General features: G+C 56.4%; 2 protein-coding genes across 4 annotated transcripts in view; both read right to left on the reverse strand.

The window, feature by feature from the left end:
- Positions 1–612: 612 nt before the first annotated feature.
- Positions 613–4,714, reverse strand: HSPB8 (heat shock protein family B (small) member 8). The gene is made up of 3 exons (XM_075769841.1): positions 3,817–4,714; positions 2,579–2,642; positions 613–1,383 (listed from the first exon to the last, which is right to left on the reverse strand). The coding sequence occupies exons 1-3, from the start codon at positions 4,193–4,195 to the stop codon at positions 1,224–1,226; spliced, it is 603 nt and encodes a 200-aa protein (XP_075625956.1). The 5' UTR covers positions 4,196–4,714; the 3' UTR covers positions 613–1,223.
- A 2,560-nt stretch (positions 4,715–7,274) lies between these two features.
- The window catches only part of SRRM4 (serine/arginine repetitive matrix 4), a 48,856-nt gene continuing 36,715 nt past the window's right edge, over positions 7,275–19,415 (reverse strand). For all 3 annotated transcript variants that reach the window (XM_075769826.1, XM_075769827.1, XM_075769825.1), the window contains 5 exons: positions 17,880–18,217; positions 16,109–16,321; positions 15,736–15,846; positions 13,949–14,095; positions 7,275–13,367 (listed from right to left, as the gene is read on the reverse strand). In XM_075769826.1, coding sequence (XP_075625941.1) covers positions 13,103–13,367; positions 13,949–14,095; positions 15,736–15,846; positions 16,109–16,321; positions 17,880–18,217 — 1,074 coding nt within the window. In that variant the 3' untranslated portion in view covers positions 7,275–13,102. The remainder of the gene's footprint in view (positions 13,368–13,948; positions 14,096–15,735; positions 15,847–16,108; positions 16,322–17,879; positions 18,218–19,415) is intronic.

The following is a 19,415-nucleotide window of genomic DNA, read 5'->3' on the forward strand; positions in this document are numbered from 1 at the left end:
GGTCCTGGTGACACGGATAACCGGGTGCCCTGTCCAGGTGCAGCACAGATCGATGGAAAAACTCCTGCTGCCCGTCGGCACCTCTGCTTTGCCGACCCCGGGCATCGCAGCATGTTAACAAATCTTACCTGGCACTTTCCCCCCAGGAATGGTTCTAAGGCTGCGTTCAGAGCCCAGCAGAAACCATTTGCTCGTACCTCCACAGGGGAATTAGCTGGGAAGTGCTTCCCCGCGGAGCTGGCAGGGTCAGATGGAAATGGGGACGGTGCAAACCCAACTTTCCCAGCTCAGAGGCTGATTTAGCATCCCCAGGCAGGAAAAACATTTGCAGCCCCTCAAGAGGGTTGAGCCCATGGTCCTCGCTGGGCTCTGTGTCTCCCTGGCGCAACGTTAGCTGGGACGTGGCATTCACAGGCTGAAGAAAAGGCTCGAGCAAATGCTTCAGCCGCCCATCAGTGCAAACATCCCCGCACGTCTCTCTTCTCCTTCCCCCCACGGGGAGGACCCCGTGCTGGGCTAGGAGGTGGCACACGGTGGCATCCCCTTTTCTCCCCGCCGCCCTCCCGCAGCCCTGCGCCCACCCCGCCGGGCTCAGCCAAGACAAGTGGAGGCTAAGAACATCGACTGGGTTTTATTCCTCAGGTTTGACAAGTAAGAGCACAAATTCTCTCTGGAAAAAAAGAAAGAAAAAACAAAACAAAACCAATGTTCAAAACACGCGGACGGTTTGTGTTTCTCAGGACGGAGGCCGTGCCGTCAAGCTCCGCCGCCGGACGTGTGTCCTTTGCAGAGATGTAGTTTAAAAATAAACAACCCATGGAGGAGAAAAAGACACAGGGCTACAGGATTCCATGTCAATTTTAAAGAAAACAGGGCCCTTTTTTGCTATTGTTATAAATATCCCATCCGAGCGACTCAGAGCAAAAAATAACCATAATGAAGACATCCGTTCTGCTCGGCCTCATGGGCACAAAATCTCTACCGGCACCTCAGCCTGCTACAAGCTCTTGGGAACGGTGGCCTGGCACCCGGCAAGCGTGCCCCGGCTCTCAGCTGGTCCCCCCACGGGGTGGCGGGTGCTGCCGTCCCTGCGAGCGGCACCCATCACCCTTGCCGGAGGCTGTCCGGACGCCGTGCCGCAGGGGAGTGGGAGCAGGGGTCCGGGGGGGAGAGGGGAGAGGGGAGGAGGGATGCCGGGGTGCGGGAGGGACGCAGGTGGCCGGTCAGGCACAGGTGGCCTCCTGGCTCTCGACGGGGATCTCGCTGCCGCAGCCACCCTCACCATACTGCTGGTAGGGGGGGATCTGGGGCGCCTCGATGATCAGCAGCCCCTCTGGCGACAAGGAGGCGAAGACCGTGATGGGGTCCACCTCGTAGGGCAGCCTGCAGGAGGGAAGGAAAAATGAGATGGTTTAGGAGCTGGGGAGGGGCTGGGGCACATCTCTGGTGGACATCGACCCTCGGGACGCCCACGCAGGACCCCCAGCGCGTGGGGAACCAGTGATGCCGAGCCACCACCCCAGCGTGGGGCCCGGCGAAGCCTGTGTTATTACTGTAGTGCCCGGGAATGCGGCGGGGATATTTAAAGAGGCCTCCTGGCCGGTCTGGCCCCCGCGGGCGCTCTGTTTAATCTCGCTGGCAGATGTGTTTGACGGGATGTCACCCGCCGCTTGTGCCGCCCGGGCTTCTGCAAAGCAGGAGTAAATCATCCGTGCCGCAGCCCAGTCAGCCACAAGCCTTGCCCGTAAAAGGAGCCGCCGCAGCCGCCAAGCAGGAGGGAGCGCGGTGCTCGCCCCAGCTTTCCCACGGGAGTTTGGGATGCACAGGGCTCCTTTGGAGTGGAAAAGCAAAGCTGAGCTGCTGACAGCACAGGAAACCCTTCCCATGCCCTGGGCTTTGCTGCTTCTCCTTGTTAACCCCACGAGCACTGTGGCCGGGGGTCTGCCCCCCGCGTGGGTGAAGCGCTGTGCCTCCGGACTCGCCTTTCCTCCCTGCTCGTTGCTGATGTTGTTGCCAAAGTGAGCCGGCGTGGTGAGTCAACGCGATAGCAATCTAACTGACATCATTCATATATATACATATATATACACAGGGATGTATTTTGGGGCTGACGATGATGTCAGCCCATTGTGCCCTGCTGAACCCCGGGGCATGTGCTGGCACCGGCAGCGCGGCTCCGTGCACCCCTCCTGCTCCCTGTGCCCTGGCCGGCTCCAAACGCAGCCCTGGGCCTGGAGGAGACTGACAAAGCACCCAGAAAAAGCCCTCCTCCTCTTTTCCCTCCCTTGGGAAATCACCGTATGGCCCAATCCAGCCAGACACGTGCTGCAAAAGGGCAGATTTGGGGGTGAAAACAGGCACAGGAGTCCCTGCACGTGTGAGCCGGGGCACGGGGACTGGCAAAGCTCAGGCCTTCACTGCCGGTGGCATCCCCGTGCTGCCTGCGACCTGCCCGCGCTGCAGGGACGGAGTGTCACAGCGGGGTAGTGACATTTGGACGCTGGTCAAGGGGACGTGCCAGCCCCCTGCCTCCCAGCCCCCTCGGCAGGAGGGCGCTCCGGGGCCACGTGGTACCTACTGGATTTTCTTGGTGAAGTTCTTGGAGACGATCCCTCCTTCCACCTGCTGCTCCTCGTGTTTGCCTGCAGGGAAGGGCAACACCCCACGTCACCACCTCACCGCAAGATTATTTTTTCCCCCAACAAACAACAACAAAACCCAAGAGGAGAGTTTTCAGAGGCGCTGTTTCCCTTCCCCAGTGCAAACCCTTCCATCTTTGGAGGGTGCAGGGACCCCCTCCTCTGTGGGGAAGGAGGTGCCGGACACAACACACCCATATTTGCAGTGAGAGCCTGGGGTCTCGCAGGCTGCCAAGAGCTGGGGCTTAAGAAAAAGACCCCAGATGACATAAAACCTTTGGAGGTGGCAGCGTCCCCCTTGTCCCTCTCCCCAGGCTGGGCTCCCCTCCACCGCACTGTCAGGCTGGGGGTCTCTGTGCCTGGAGCATCTCTGAAAAAAACCACACCGGTGGCTGCCCGGACCCCCCCCGACCTGCGCTTTTCCCCCTGCGATGACGTGAGCCCCAAATAAATACCCAGGACCATGCTGCGTGGCAGCCCCCAGCCCCTCCCTGGGGACCGGAGCACCCGGGAGCCGTGCGGGATGTTGGTGCCGGGCTGAAGGGATGCTCGGGGCTGGGTGCTGGTGGGCACCCCAGATGCGGTGCACCCCACTCCTGCTCTCCCCACCGATAATTGATGGATGGCAATTGAATTTTTAAGGACAAGGTTCTGGCTGGCTCATCCCCAGGCTGGGGCCTCTTGGGGCGGGGTTGGGATGGAGGCCGTGGGGTGGCTGCCCCCCACTTCCCGGTGCTGGATCTGCCTCTCTCTCGGCCCCTTTAAAGGGAATCTCCCTCCGCTCCGGCCTCACCCTGGCTATAATTAACCCAGCCAAGCTGGGGCCCCTCTTGGCAGCTCAGGGCAGGGTGCCGCCACCCACAGCGGATCCTCCCCAGCCGGCCGGGCTGGAAAGCGGGGAGATTTACCCCAAAGGAGGCTTGTCCTTTGCGTTGGTACAGCAAAACCCCATGGCTTGTGAGCTGGATCCCCCCGGGGCACCCTCAAACTGCCTGCAGGGCTGCCCCAAAGCCCTGCCGCAGCCCTGGCCGTGCTCCCGAGCACAGGGCTGCCACCGCTGGCTTAAAATAAAGATGATTTTTGCATTTTACAGCAATTTCTTGAGTCGGCACAGGCAGGGCAGGACCGGCTGCTTTTCATGCCCCATCCTCCTCCTCCCCGGTGCCTTCGCTCTCACCTGACACCTCGACGTAGCCATCCTTGGTTTTGACCGTCAGCTCCTCGGGTTTGAAGCTGTGCACGTTGACGCACACCTTCCATGGCTCGCGGGGAAAGGGCACGGGGCTGCGGCTCTCGGGGTACCCCCCGAAGCGGGTGCCGTAGCTGGGGGCCATGGTGGAGGCGCGGGCCATGCCGGCGCGCAGGGGACCCGGCCAGGTGGTGGTGAGCCGGGGCCGAGCCCAGTCGGGCCAGTCCGCCGTCAGGTCCCCGGGGAAGGGCGACATGCCGAAATCATCATCCAGCAGGCGCGAGGTCAAGCCGGGCTCCCGGAAAGGGTCGCGGACGCTGCGCCTGCCGGGGTAATGGCAGGAGAAGGGCATCTGGCTGTCGGCCATGGCTTCCTTCGGAGGGTTCCGAGCGCGTCCCCGGGGCTCTCCCACGGAGCCTCAGCCTCTACGCGGCCGCTCCTGGCTGCGAACTTCCCCAGGGAGCCCGTCCCGGAGGAGACGCATCCACCCCGGGCGGGACGCAGGCTGTGGGTGGGCGCTGCGGGGACGGTCCCCTCCTTCCACGGCACCAGGTGAAGGATGACGGAGAAAATCAATTCAGGGCTGAATCACTGGGAGCCGGAGGAGCGCAGGAAGGACGGAGGGAGCTCTCTGGCCGCGAGAAAACGCTTCCTGTCTGGCTGTGATCCCAGGGACCAGGGAGAGGAAAAGAAAACTTCTCGGTGGGAGAGTGGAAAAAAAAACCCCACCAAAAAACCAAACCCGAATATCCTGAGATTAAAAAGCTTATCTCTCCCCTCTTGCTCCCTGGCACTTTATGTGCGACTTTCCCTGCCGCTCCCGGGCGAGAGCTGCAATAAATGCCTCAGCTCAGAGCCGAGAAACTTCTCTAGCCTTCCAGCCGCCGGGCGAGCGCTATTTATATGGATTTAGGAGGAGGGGGGTGTGTGTTTTGCAATTCCTGCCCTGTCAGCCGAGTATTTTGGAGAGGATGAAACAGCCGTGGAGAATCTGGGCTGCGGCAGCTGACCTCTCCTACCGGCCTGAGGATCCCGGCTGCCATGGGGCCACGGTGCTTCAGCTGCTGCCCTGGCCCCCGCCGCCCCCTCCCGCCACCCTGCGCCCAAAATAGCCCCCGAGTGCAGGGCCAGCTGCTTTCACCCCAGTGTCACCTGTTAAAAATACCCCCTTGGTGGGACTGGGCCAAGCTGCTCCCCTCACTGTAAAGCCACGTGTCCCCGCGCCACCGAGGGGCCCACTGTACCGGGAAATGGGTCACTGGGGGCACCCCCAGCATGGCGCTGCGAGGGCGGTGGGACCCCACGGGTGGCCGTTTGGGGGATGCTGGGGTAGGCGATGGACCCCTTTTGTGGCCAGGAGCATGCAGTGCCTTGGCCGCCCGGGGCTGCCTGGGGGTGAGCGGGACTGCGGGGTGCAGGAGGAAAGGTGTGCTCCGAGGGATGGCCCTCTCCTGCCCTGCTTCCTCGGCCACCTTCACCGATCGGGCTGGGAGAAATGTCCCCTACCCACGGGAAGGTGAGGGACCCCGGGCAGCAGGTGAGCAGGGTCCTCATGACGCTGCTCAGCACCTGCCTCCTCCTCGCCCCACCACGTGCCCGGGCCCTGCCGCAATTGCCGTGTGCGGGCAGGGCGAGGCGGTAATCACAGCCGCGCGGCAGCGGGGCTAATTACAGGGCAGCAGCGGGGATCGGGCAGCGTGCCGTGGGAAGAGGCGCGGCGGCGATGGCGGGTGAGCTCCCAGTGAGCATCCACCTGGGTGACACGGCCCGGACCAGGCAAGCGGGGGGTACCTGGTGGCAACGAGGGGCTCCCAGTGGAGGTGGTCCAGGCACGGCTCGGATGGGTGATGGGATGCGCCAGACAACAGGATGTCATCAATGAGGGTCATGCTGGATACAGTACCACTTCCTCATGCTGCATCCTCCCTCCTGGCTCTGCCTCATGCTCCTTCTCTCCAGCATCTGCAATTTTTCTAATGGACTTGGAACTAATTACAGCAGGAAGATTTTAATGCAACGCAGGCCGCGCAGCAATTCAGCCGTTGGTCACTCCAACCGCATTAATCACGCTGCACCGACACAGCATCGCTGGGGGAGGGACCTGCCTTTCCTTGGCGGGGGGCAGGGCTGCTCCCCTCGGCTCAGCTCCTTCGCCCTCCCCATGCATGGGGACAGCCGGGCATCGCAGGGGTCTCCCTGGGGACCAAGGGGGATGTCTGGAGATGCCTGGGGAGGTCCCAGGTGCTGGCTGAGCACCCCTGGGTGCAAGGAGGCTGCTGCCAGTGGAGGGGCACAGCATCCCCCTCCGTTCCCCTCATCCTGCCCGGCTGGGGGCTCCTGCTGCCCGGGGGTGACAGCGGGGTGTCCTGGGGGTCATCGCCACACACCAAGCCTGAGCTCAGCTGGGCACCTCTCACCTTGGCTGGGGAGAGGGATCGCCCCAGCACCCAGCCCTGCACCTGCTCGGGCAAACACTGGCCCACAGGGAGAGGGAGACAAGCCCTGAGGAGGTTTCGGGCAGCCCCACAATCCTGGCGTGTTTCCAGGTGCCTCCCAACATCTCCAGTCCTGCGTTTCCCTGCATAGCTCTGGGCCATCCTCCCTCCCTGTCCAGGAATCCTCCCCATTGCCTTGTTTATCCCAATTAGTCACACGTCCCCTCCCGTCGGCTCTTGCCCTCTCTGGGCCATCCCAATTTAGCTCCTGTTGTCACTCCAAATTTCCCAGCTGCCTCCCACCACTGAGCCAGCCCCACGACATCAGCTCTGGGGAGCATGAAATGGCCTCACAGCCTCAGTTCTCCTCCGAGTGACCTGGGGACGCTGCCCCGTGCCCCCAGGATCTGTCCGTGCTGCGGCCAGACCCTTCCCGGTTGCCCATCTGAGTCCTACTGGGAACAGCACGGGGACCTGGTCCAGTGCTACTGCTGCCATGGGGCTCCCTGCACCTGTGGAGCACCCCAGGGTGAAGGGCATCATCTGGGGTGCTGGACAGTCCCCACCACCCCGTCGCTCACAGGGGAGCACCCTGGCTCCTGCCGAGATGGCTGAGAAGGTGACCGGGGCAGGACCCCGTGGCGCATGAGCACCGTGCAGGGCTTGGAGAGAGCTGTGCAGGCAGGGAAGGGCACGGCCCCGAGGAGAGCACCGGTGAGCCTGAACGGTGACCTCCATGGCGAGGCGGCTGCATTTCTGGCTTGGGCTACCGGTGCCTGAGCAGGCTGGGGGGGACCCAAAGGGCAGCGAGAGCCTGGCCCAGGCAGAGCTGCCAGGAACACCAGCCCACAACTTTTTTTGCTTCAGGCAACGCCGCGAGGAGCCGGTCCTCAGCAGCTGGGAGTGGAGGCACATGCCCTTCCCTGCAGAGCAGCTGAAACAACCCAAAATATCTCATCGCGCGGAGTCGGATCCAAAAGGAACATGACAAACAGGGCTGCGATGAGAAGGAAATACTGTCCGAACCTTTATTGGAACCTTTTTTTCTAACCAGACTAACAACTCAAATACCCCAGGAAGACTGAAGAATACAGTATGCGTTTTGATGGAAAGCAAAGGGAGTTTTACAATGAAGTCAAATGAACAGATGCACTGGTGTCATTTGGTAAGGAATCGACCAACAGGCGAGAAAACAGAGACACCATTTCCCTTGCGGCTTCTCTCCCATCTTGGCATTTGTTCTAGATCTTTGCATTCCCTGGGTTTCAAAGGCGGAGAGCTGCCCCCGGGCCGGTGAGGTTCAGGGTCTTGTTCTCTAGGCAATAGCCCAAAATTTGGGATGCTCGACCATGAAGCTGTCCCTACAACAGCAGCTGTACCGGTACCTCAGAGACCCTCCCGGTCATGTGCAAACTTCCAGGTAGCAGCAAAAGTCATGAGAATTATTTATTCTCTGGTAAAGAGGTAATAACACCCCACTGGACACTAAAGGGCAAAGTCTTCACTTAGGCACCTGAATCCATCCCTTTCTCAAATATCCCGATAGCCCGGGCTGAGCGCTCCGCAGCTCCTGGCCAGCTCCACGGGAACAGCCCAGCACCAGGCACTCGCCTGCCAATGCCAGAGCCACGTCCGCCAGCCCAGGCAGCTCTGCCCACGGAGCACAAACACTTCCCACTTGGATGAAGAGGACAATGGATGGAATGACACTGGGGCAGGTTGCGATTTTTAGCACATCCCATGCTTTTTTCAAAGCTGGGGTAGATGCCTGCAGCAAGCTCTGAGTCATGTTGGAGACAACAGGAGAGACCTCCCCAGTTCTGTCCTGGCCACCTTTCCCAAGCTCACATCCGGGCAAAGCTACTGGTTCTGGCACAAAGCTCGGGGAAGGGGGCAAAGCAGGACATGGCACGAGGACAAGGGTCTCAGGACAGGATGGGGCAGGGTGGACATCCTTGCTTCCTGGTAGAGACCACAGCAAGTCACTTCAACTTTATCCCCTTCCTCGCATCAATGAAAGGGCAACAAGTCCTCCCTTCCCCCAGTAACCACTGAGAGCCAAGAGCGGGTCAGCAGTGGGAGATCAGAGATCTCCAGGGATCTTTGGTGAACCAAGCAGCCCTACGAAGAGCAAGGCTATTCCTCCGCCACAGCTGGCCTGTCATCTCTGAACGCCCAGCACCTTTCCAGGGGGTTGTGATTTGTCAACAGAAGCTGGTCCAAGAAGATGGAGGATTTTCCCCTGCCTTGCTCATCTCCATCTATCTGAGGTTCCTCCTTAAATCACCAGTGGTTGAGCTCTAGATGAGCCCAATTTGTCTGCCAGATGCCTCTGTGCCGGCCTCAGTAATTCACCTGATAACCTCTCTCCAATGTATATGGCAACACCTCAAAGGCTCCTACCTTCATGGACTCAACGGCAAGGCCCAAATAGCTTTTTAAAGGTAATGCTCAATAAATAGAAGAAATAAATATTAAATAGAGGCTAAATCTTCTCAGTCTGTTCAATATATGTACAATGCATAGCAAAATAACAGTGATTGGCTGTTGCAGACAAGTTTGGTACAACTTCAGCCCCCAAAACAACAAAAACATTGAGAAAAGTTGCGGTGAACATAAAGCAAAGCTCAACCAAGTGCTGTAACCCGTGAAGAAAAGAAATAACACAACAGTGCTTTGAAATATCCCTTATCTTTGCTTTCCAGCAAACCTGCAGAGATTCTGCTGGGTTTTCTGGAGCCTGGCCCCAACGCCGGGGTTGGGAGATGAAGGACGAGCCTCGCTCGGTATGACAAGCCCAGAACCAAGGCTGGTCCAGGGAGCGGGGAGAGCCGATAGTACGGCTCTGGCGTGAGGGGGACATTTGAGAGAGGGTGCTGCAACGAGCGCTCTGCCAGGGAAAGGCAACCGGGGCGCTCGTGGGATGGAAACAAAATTGTGGGTGGGAAAGAGCCTCCAAGTTTGAGGAAAGCAAAACCCTTTGAGATAGGGCCTCCAAAAATGGTGGAGATATTTTCCTGAAGCCTCTGGGTGAGGCTGCGGCCAGCCCTGGGCATCCCTCGTGCGAGCAGCGATTCACCTACACCGAAATGGCCGAGGTGCCTTTCCACCAGGTGAATGCTGCTCTTTGCAGAGAGCGCCAGCAGCATTCTGAGACGTGGAGCAAAAAAATCCATAAAAGTGATGAATGAATGAAACAACATTTAAAAAAAAGCACTGGCAGAAGGCACAGAGACAGAAAAGCTCATGGGCTTCTCGCAAACCGATTGAAAACCTAGTTGTCCGCCAACAGGGAGGGTGATGTTGCAGGTTGTACTAAAAATCTTAAATTTAAAAAATAAATACCACCACTGAGGGAAACTCATATGTATATGCACATGTGTACATATCCATATACACGCACATACACGTACACATACACACACAGACTTGGTTAGGTCCTGTCACCAGAGGCTGGATTTTGCAAGCACCTTCAGCACAGATCACTCTCTCACGGTCTCATTTCTTTAGTTTTTCCATGGGTGGGTCATCACGCAGCGATAAACACGGCAGGGGAGTCCTAGCGACGGCATCCTCCCAGGGAAACCAGCGGTGCCTGTGCAGAGCTGCTCGGTTTCGGGTTGTGCGCTGACTGCGGAGCCAAGGGAAACAGCAGCAGCAGCCAGCTGGCACCCGGCCGGCGCGAGCACGGACCGGGGCGAGACTTCCCCTTGCAGTGCTGCAAACTCCCCTTCGCTCGGCCGGCTGGCAAGCAGACCCTCGCTGTCACCTCCGTGAGGTCCTAGACCCATTTCTCTGGTGACATCCATCACATTCCTGCACAAATCTAATGAGAAACCCTAGATTTTAACATGAAAACAGACAAACAGCTGTGCCCTGCACCCTCTAGCCCTGACATGCTTTCCGCCCTGCTCCGGAGAGCACAGCCGAAGGGACACGTTGGCAGCAGGAGTGACCGTCACTCCAGCCACATCGCCGAGAGGGGCCAGCGCTGTAAACCTTTACACAAGAACAGTGGCATGGAGACATTCAAACAAACAAACAGATCTAAAAATAACTTATTGTTCAAAAAAAAAAAAAAAGAATAAATAAATACTGGTAATGGTGACCACCTGCATCCATTCTGACATACAATTAAAAATAGAATAATCATAATAATAAATAAATAAATAAATAATTTAAGAGGTTTACTCCAATGCAAGTCTGCTCGGGAAACCCCAGGAGTGTTTAGCTGCCACAGACTGTACAAGCAGAGGCAGTCCTCGAAGCGCGGATCAGCCGGACAGGTAGGACAGCCGCTGTCAGCCTCGCGCAGCCCTCGGAGTCATCTCCTGTCCCGCGGTCGGTAGGTGCTGCTGCCCTGATGCGGTGCTTTGATCGTCTGTCCCCAGCCACGAGGAGCTCAAGTCAATGTTGCGTTTTGATATTTACACCAGTTGCACAAAGCCCCTCTTCTTTTCTTTCCTAGTTTTTGACCTCCTGGCTCGCTGCTTCCCTGCTGCAGATGCACGTGTGCGGGTGTAAGGGGCATGAGGCTGCTCTCAAAACACTGGTAGATTTGGGATATGGGGTCCCATCGCTGCCTTTAGGTCTTCCTGGGGAGCAGAACGGTGGGGTGTTTCAGCGCCAAACTGGGAGGGACTCTTTGGGGAAGAAACGTGAGGTTTTCAGCCCTTTACGAGAAGGGAGTTCACTGCAGAGGATGGCCGAGGGGCTGCTGTCAGGGCCAGGGCAATAGCACCCCGCTGCAAGAACACCCCGTCTTTGATCCCTTGATCACAGCCCTAGAGCATTTCCTCACCCCTACCAGGAATGCTTTTCTCTATGTCCTCCCAGGAGACGGACACATGTCCCCACCGAGCCACTGACCATACCAGTGCCCAGCTCTTTGCTTGGCCACCCTCATCCTCACCTCACCTGCTGAGAGCAAGGCGGAGGATGAGGGTCTGGGAAAAGGGGGGGCTTTGGGGGCTGAAGGCACAGGACAAGGGGGACCGGCAATAGGAAGGATACTGGGAAAAAGGGACCCCTGGCATAAAACTTCCCCTCATACCACCCAGGTGGAAACACACCCCACACTGCTGTACTTTCCAACAAGTAACAGGTTTATATGCTTGCTAAGGCGATCGCCCGGCTCCACCAGAACACCACATGGCACTTGGCCTTGCTCTGCTCGCCGCCTTGCCTCTTTACCTGCTGCAGTGGGACCGGGGGCTGTAAGTTACTCTTTAGCTGGGGAATCTGCATTTCTTTCTACCCCCTCTCCTCCTCCAGCAGATGCCGGCTCCACTTAGCCCTCTTCTGTGACACTTAAATGACACACCTCCTTGACTCATTAAACCCAAACTCGTTAATAATCATGCAGGATGGAAGGGGAGGGGATGGAAAAAGGGAGGGAGGGAAGTCTTAAACCCAAATTAGCGTCTCTAAGCACCCAGGTGTTGTAAGAGAAAGAAACTGCTCAGCACCAGCTCAGCCTGTGCTGGGAGAAGCCTTTTGTTACCCTGCAAAACACAGTAATCGCACAGGCAGCTGGGCTGGCAGGCCTGGCAGGGAGACAAAACCCCAGGGCTGCCCGGGGAAGGCAGGGCCCTCCTGCCGCTGCCTGCGGCTCCTTGGAAAAACAAGCAATTAGCGGGGGGCCCTTTCTGTCCCCCTGCACTGCTCCGTCCTCCCAGCAACAAACTGGGGCTGGAGTGCATCTGTCCCAGCTCAGTGCAGGCCCTGCGATGGGGCTGCTGTGGCTGCTAATCCTGGGCTCAAGGAGAAATGATTCCCTGAAATGCTCCGGGCACAGTTAAAATTGCTGCCTGTTGTGAGGAAGGGGAATTGGGGTCCCCTGGCTCATGCAACGCCTTTTAACCCTGCGTGCTCTCACTACACCCCACAGTTAGGCTATCTCCTTATCTCCTGACGGTCCCACCAGCATTGCACTCCACGGGCAAGACTCCCTTTAGAAAAACCTAAACCCAATCTGCAAGAGGGTTCCTCTGAGAAGGGAACCCCACAGCCCCCACCTCCCACGCCGTGGCCGGACCCTCGGATCGCGGCACGGCGCCAGCTCCCTTCTCCCTTCTACCCCACCCGCCCCAGGTCTGCTGCAGACCTCAGCAGTTTGCTCGCAAGCAAGTCACAGTGCTGGGGGGGGGGGGGGGGGGGGCAGATAAAACAACCCTGCAAAAGATGCATATCTGATAGGAAAGGGCGGGAAAAAGAAGGGAATGGATTTTTTTTTTCCCCTCAGGAATTACGTCAGGAAGGATTTCTAGCCTTCTATTTATAGTAGGGACTGGCTGACCGGCAATAAATAAATATTCTCTCATGGAAGAGGTCTGGAGGAAAGAGCCAAGGGACCTCATACTTGCCTGGGTGGGGACAGGTCACCCCTACTCATCACCAAAACTTCCCAGCAAATTCCTCCTTAACTAGGTCTCTCCCTCCAACAGAAATTAATTTGCTGGCTCCTGGCTTGGCAGAAGAACAAGGAGCTGAATTCTTTGGACCTTTGGACCAGCTGGTAGTGCTTTGGAGAGTGGCAGCGATGGGGAGACGGGGACGTCTGGGAGGATGGAGCAGGTCTGTGACAGACCCTCTGTAAAGCACCGACCCTTCGTCCAGCCCTGGGGAGCTGGGACAGATCCACCTGCTCCTCGAGGTGGCGAAGGGGCTGCACCGGGCGCACGGGGGCTCTTACTCCAAACTGGGGAAGGGGGACCCGGCATTGCCATCGCATCAGTATCGGGGATGATTGCTATCAATGGCCAGGTAGGTGAGAAAGGAAGCGGAGAATGCCAGGAATCTGGAGGTGACGCCGGCATGCGTGCCGTCGGCGGCACTCCCTAGCGACGCAGGCTGTCAGAGCTGCCTCCTGAGTCATAGCTCCTGCTCCTGCTGCGGCTGCTCCTGGGGCCCGAACTCCGGCTGCGGCTCCTGCCCTCGGTGCTGCTGCTGCTCCAGCTTCGGCTCCGGCTTGTCCGGTAGCTGGAGTAGCTCCGGCTCCTGCTCGGGGAGCGGCTAAAGCTGCTGTACCAGGAGGAAGAGCTGCTGGCGCTGCTGGAGGAGGAGGGACTGGGACGGTAGTAGGGGATGGGGCGTTTGCGGGCACTGTGGGGACAGAAGGACGTGGGTTACTGGTAACACAAGGACTGATTTACTGCCAAAATCTCCCAAAAGCACTTTTTACTCTGCACAACACTCCCCCAAAATGTGATTGTGTTTGTTTAAAAGTTAATAAAGGAAGAGAACAGGTAGTCAGTGGGCCTTGGGATTCAAAGCACCAAGTCTGAGGCCAGGCTCTTGTCCCAAAGAGCCTTCAGCATGAAGGTTAGAGTCAATATTTGACTGTCTCTACAGTGTGGAACATCTACCGCAGGAGACGGTGAAACAAAAAGCTTGTAATGGTATGCTCCTGACACCTGCCAGGTGAATCCCTGCTCTGCCTTCATCTGCCTTTTTTCCTTTGTTGTAAATGAGACCGCCCCCCCCCCCTCATTCTCCCTCTGCCTCTAGCTGGAAATCCCTAAGCTCTAGGAGGGGCAGAAGGGCCTCCTGCCCAGGCTCAGGGAAACCGGTCTCCTCTTGGAGAAACCTCCGCTGGCAAGGGCTGGGACCCAAGGACAGCCCACCTTCTCCCCAGGGAGTGCCAGCTGAGCCTGTCTCCAAACAACAGGACCTCTTCCCCTTACCTTGTGATGCGCCGAGCTTCGAGGTGGCTGGGAGAGTCTCTCCTGCGTTTCCTCAGGGGTGAATAGGATCGCCGCCGCCGCCGCCGGTCACGCTCCCTGTGTGATTCCTTCTCACTGGAGCCATATTTGTGCTCTCGCTCGCAGTCTCTGGGGAAGACACAAATTGGAAACTGTCACTGCTGGGTTTTTGTGGGGTGGGTTTTGGATTTGGAGGCAATGACCCATGAAGGCACAGAAATGCTCTGGTGGCATCAGCCCTGCGCACGCTCGCTTAGCTGGACAAAGAGTCACTCATCTGGCTGGACAGATGGACACCCACTAATTGAGTCTGGTGGTTTCAGCAGTGTCTCCTGGTGGCCTCATGCTGTCGAGCTACGATGGCTTCCGTGTACCTGTATCTGTGGATGCACTCGGTATTTAGCTCTACTAAAAGTGCTCTTGCTGGCTGTGCTGCAGAAGCAGACGAGAACAACCCTGCCGGCAGGCCCCACGTGAGCGGAGGGCCCCCGGTATCCCTGCAGGGCTGTGCAGCTCCGCATGGCTCGCAAGAAGGAGTGCCGGTGTTGCTATGGTTTTCTCCTCTGTTAAATTCCTGTACACGTCAGCACAGGCCCTTCCGTGGAGCGTAGCTGACTTCATACACCCTGCTCAATGCCATATGCAAAGCAACGTGTTACAGGTCAAGGGCCTCATCCTTGCATGCAGGAAATATTCTCGTACAACAGTGCAGGGATTGTCATGGCCTGGAAGAATCAGACCCTGGGAATGGAACATTTTAAGGGTGCAAAATGTTCACAGTGGCAGAGATGTTACCAGAAAAACCTGCCCAAAGGCACCTCTAGAGCAGAGCTGAGCTGTGAGATGTCTGTTTTCTGTGGGGTGTGGAGGGAGTAGAGTAGCCTGGACTGCATTTCCCCCTGCAAGGCTGTGTGGGTGCCAGCACGAGGGTACCTGGCATCTGCGCACGCCGCAGGGGCGCTTCCCAGGGCCTGACGACTCTTTGGCAGAGCCGCGACTCTGAAAAGCGGAGTGTCCATCCCTGCTGCAATGAGATCCCTCTCTGACAAGGGCTGCAGCCCTGCTGCCGGGGCTGCTGCCTGGTGCGGGCTCCTCAGGCGACGAAAGATGTGGGCAGACCCAACCGGAGCCCAACGCTCTACCCACCGTTTACACCAGCACGATAGAGAGGGGCACTTCCCGGGTTTTCCTACGAGGCATCTCCCACTCACATGAGGCCCTGGCAAACACCATCGAGCAGCCACCTGCGCACTCTTGGCTGCATAGCGTGTTCCCTGCAAGGGCTCAGAGCGGAGGAACAGCCCCTTCACCTGCCTCACGCTCCGAGGGTGAGATTCCGTGATGCTTCAATGCTAGAGATAAACTAGGCCTCTCTCCCAGCAACCTACCACCGAAAGCACTTTGAGAGAGTGAAATTCCCCTGAATCAAGGCAGGGCAAGTCCTTGGCTATAGGAAATCACTCTTCCCACAGCAAGTGAAAGGCTCACATCTCTGGGCTCTTCCCTCTGCAACCAGCACCAGCTCTGGGGCAATAAATGGTGAGAAATTTCCACTGGACTGAGGGCCAACATAACATACTGCATTATGCCTTACTCCATGGCCCCCTGCTCCCTCTCGCCCCGGTGCTGAAGACTAAAGCACCCAGTGAGGAAGCTGAGGGAGCAGTTTGGGACTGGTAGAAGGAGCCAGTGAGTGTGCTGGAGTCCAAACAAGTGATGGAGGCAGTAGGAAAGCGTGAGGCAGCAGATATGACATGAGACAGCTGTACCTGTTAGGGCTGTAACGGGAGTAACTAGGGCTCCGACGAGGTCTTGAACTCCTGCTCCCAGGACTTTTTTTGCAGGATTTGGAGGAATAGCTGGGGGAACGTGAAGAAGACCTGGAGATAGGCAAGAACCATAAAAGAGTTAAAGATGCTAGAGGGTAACGCTGTACCAGACTCCTCCAAATCTGGGCTCAGGGGGAAGAGATACCCCATATTTCATGGTCTCAGATCAACTCTGAGTGGCTAGTTCACCCCAAGCCATGTGAATTCCTCGGCACCCCCAAACTCTTACACCTCCTCCTGCACGCAGCGTGCCAGCCTCTAAGAGTTAGACATTGCCCAGGATCACAGACACAGCCATTTTAGCTGGCCTTACCTCTTTCCCGAAGAGCAGGACCTGCTTCGGGAGTACCTGGGAGAGGCCTTGTGGTGTGAGGAGCGGGAGCGGCTGGAGCTGGGGGAGGATCTGCCCGTGCTGGTGTACGACTCGCTGCGGGAACACGGCCTCAGCGGGGAGCTGTGGGTTGGGGACGGGAGGAAGTTTCGTTTCTTCTCCTCCGAACAGCTGAGGCACAAGGACAGGCACCCCCTGCGAACATATATTTGGACAGTCATTGAAGCTGTGGCTGAACTGGGACTGGTCCCTGGCTGAGGGGAGCACCATGCTCCAACCAACAAGTACTCCCATCCTCCCATTCCCCAGCTGGGGATAAAGAAGACCTCCCAGCTCCCCAGGGTGCTGTTGCAGCAGACCCCATGTGTGTGTGGGTCAGAGCCCAAGAGCTCACCCTCCAGGCTGTGCCAGGGCAAGGCTGTGGAAGAGGTCTCGGGTGGTGTGAGGGGCAGCTCTCCGCCCCATGCCCGGCACACCAGAGGCATCTGGTTGGCAGAGCCTGGGTCAGGGCAGCAAGCAGGTCCTGGGGAAGGAGCTGGAGCAAGGGAAAGCCAGAGTGTGGCAGGGCAAGGGCCTGTGCTCCAGCCTGGCTGTGGAGCAGAACGAGCGGGCACGTCCCGTTCCCTTTGGACAGGGCTGTGTGAATTCCTCCACTTCCAGAAGCATCCTGGGTATGAACTGGGGTTAGAGCCCAGCAGCAAGGCAGCCTCCCAACAGGCAGGGACAGGGGCAATCCCAGCTCCACCCACGTGAAGTCTGAGTTCTCCCACTGGAGTCACAATGTGAAAAGTATGTACAGCCCTAAAATTTTACCCTCTGACTGAAAATCGAGGGCTTGTTCTTCCTAACACCAATTCCCGTCTCCCTCTCCTCCCTCATCCAGTAATCCCACCGCCAGACCACATCCTGGCTCTAACTTTCAGCATTTAAGACCCGAGGGCCTGAGCTGGAAGAGCTCCCTAACACCACCGAGCAAAGCCTTGGGCACCAGCCACCACGCTTCAGCACCTTCATCCCCAACATCACCTGGCAAACCCCCAGGAAGGGGAGGTGGTGATGGAGGCTGGCATCAACTCCCCTCTCCTGATGATGACCTGTGGCACCGGATGGTGGTTTGGCTCCTGTCCCCGGCCCTGATGCCCTATGGCACAGAGCTGCTGCTGTGTTATCCTGCACGTGCCCCTCCCTGTGCCCCCCACCTGCAGGAGATGCTATCTTGTCACCCCGGACCAGTCCTGAATGAGCTGGGAAGGAGCAGGCCGGACTTGGCTCGTTGGACAGGTGAAAGAACAGCCTGTAATGGTTTTAGCGAAAATGAACCCCACTCCCCTTCCCCACAGTAAGTGGACGGGGAGAATTAGCACAGCAACCCCTGATGCACCTTTCCAGACTTTGCCCAGTACGGTCAGCAACTCTTTTCTTTGGTTTGGTCCTGCCCAGCTGAGCAGGGTTGCGTTGAGGACACGGCTCGACCCAGGGCCAAACCCTGCATTAGCCACATTAATGCCAGAAGAGCCAGCACAGGGGCGTGATGGCTGGGTTTTCATCTTCCTCCTCAGGCTACAGTATTGGTCACCACTGGGTTGTGGGCTCCAGACTGGCAAGACCGTGGGTCTGATTTATATCTAACTGCCTCCAGACCGCAAAAACCTCCCTGTTAGCTCACCACTGCAACTGGCGAGCGGGCAGGGGATACAGAACAACAACGTACCAGGTATTTGGCTGCCAGCAGCAGCTACTGGTAATCACTGACCTTCGGTCTTGTCCCTGGGCATCTGGAGACAGATTTTCCAAAGCTGTTCCCTTGGTCTGGGAAAAGCAACTGGTGAAGGAATTTCCTGAATCAGAGCTGTTATCGCTGTTGGCCAGTTTGGGCTTCCCGGACGAGAAGGCATGGCCAAAGCCATCATGGACTAGACTTCTTTTCTCCTGGCTGTCCTTTGACCTGGATGAGCTCGTTTGAGTGGAGGGAGGGGAGGAAGTATCGTTTCCTGAGTCATATTCATGATACTCTCCATTCTGGCTGGCTAGGTTGCCAGGCGGGCTGTCTGTTTTGGTAAAGAGGTCAGCAGAAGACCCTGACTGAGAGATCTGAAAGCAAAAAAGCCATTTGGCATTGTTTGAACGGTTTTTGGGGGGTGTTTTTGGTTTTACTTCACTTTTTTTTTTAAATAAACTCAGAAATTTTACCATCATGATGCACTGAAACAAAAGGAAAGGAAAGAAACAAAGAAAGAAAGAAAGAAAGAAAAAGAAGAAAGAGGAGAAGAAAACAAAAGCATATATCCCTGAAAGAAATCCACAATAAGCAGAAACTTCTTTTCCCCCTGCTATGATAACGGGAAGATTTAGAGATCATGCAAAGAGTATCAGCATGCGATTCATGTTAAACAAAAGAGTTCAACAAAGTAAACGGGCAACCAAAGAATCAAAATAACTAACTGAATAAAAAAGGTGTAACAGAGGACAAAGCCCTTATTTAACCTTAGAGAGGGGGAGAAAAAAAAAAGATGGGTATATACATATAAAAAAACCTACATAATCTTTGGGAAGAAAACAAAAATGAAACAAAATCTTAAATGAGCAAATTTGTTAAGCTTTCTTATTAGAGGCTGAACAAATGTCACTAAAATAAGCAAACAAAAAATCAAATCAAGGGCTTCTGTACAAAGTAAAAACTGGCAAATAAACAAGCTTATCACTTTGAAACAAAAAAGAAAAAAAAGAAAAAAAAAAGGAGGGGGAGGGAAAAAAGAAAAATCCCTCTGGAAATAAAAGGTATACAGATACTTCTTTGTGTGCTTTTTTCCCCCTGAAGAAGATATAGCTATTGCGCTCAAGTGACCTCTAATAAATTCCCTGGTGTCTTGCGGATAGCATCCACTTACCCATCAAGAACTCCTCCTTTAGTAGGTAAGGTGTAAGAAAAAAGGAAGAGCGGGCAACATAAGTCCATCATTAGTCTCAAATGACATGAAAAAAACATAAACCCTCTCTTCAATCCACACTGCCAACTGTTTGCTTGCCTCCTCTATGCAAATGTCACGACTGCTTTTTGTCTGCTTGCTTGTCTCACTTATTATTCATTTTTGTTTCCTTCTGCTTTAAATTAGGGCGTCCAGCCTGTTCCTGGAGGCTGATCACTTGTGCTGAAAAGTCACAGCTTGCACTAAATCCCCTTGGGTTTCGTGGAAGTGATAAAGGGCACTCAAGTGAGGGAAGAAGTAAAAAAAAATAAAGTAGAGGAGGAAAAATATCCCCCCCTGTGCTGTATTGGAGACCTACAGGG

Source organism: Balearica regulorum, chromosome 17, assembly GCF_011004875.1.
Source record: "Balearica regulorum gibbericeps isolate bBalReg1 chromosome 17, bBalReg1.pri, whole genome shotgun sequence".
In the NCBI taxonomy this organism is placed as follows: Eukaryota; Metazoa; Chordata; class Aves; order Gruiformes; family Gruidae; genus Balearica; species Balearica regulorum.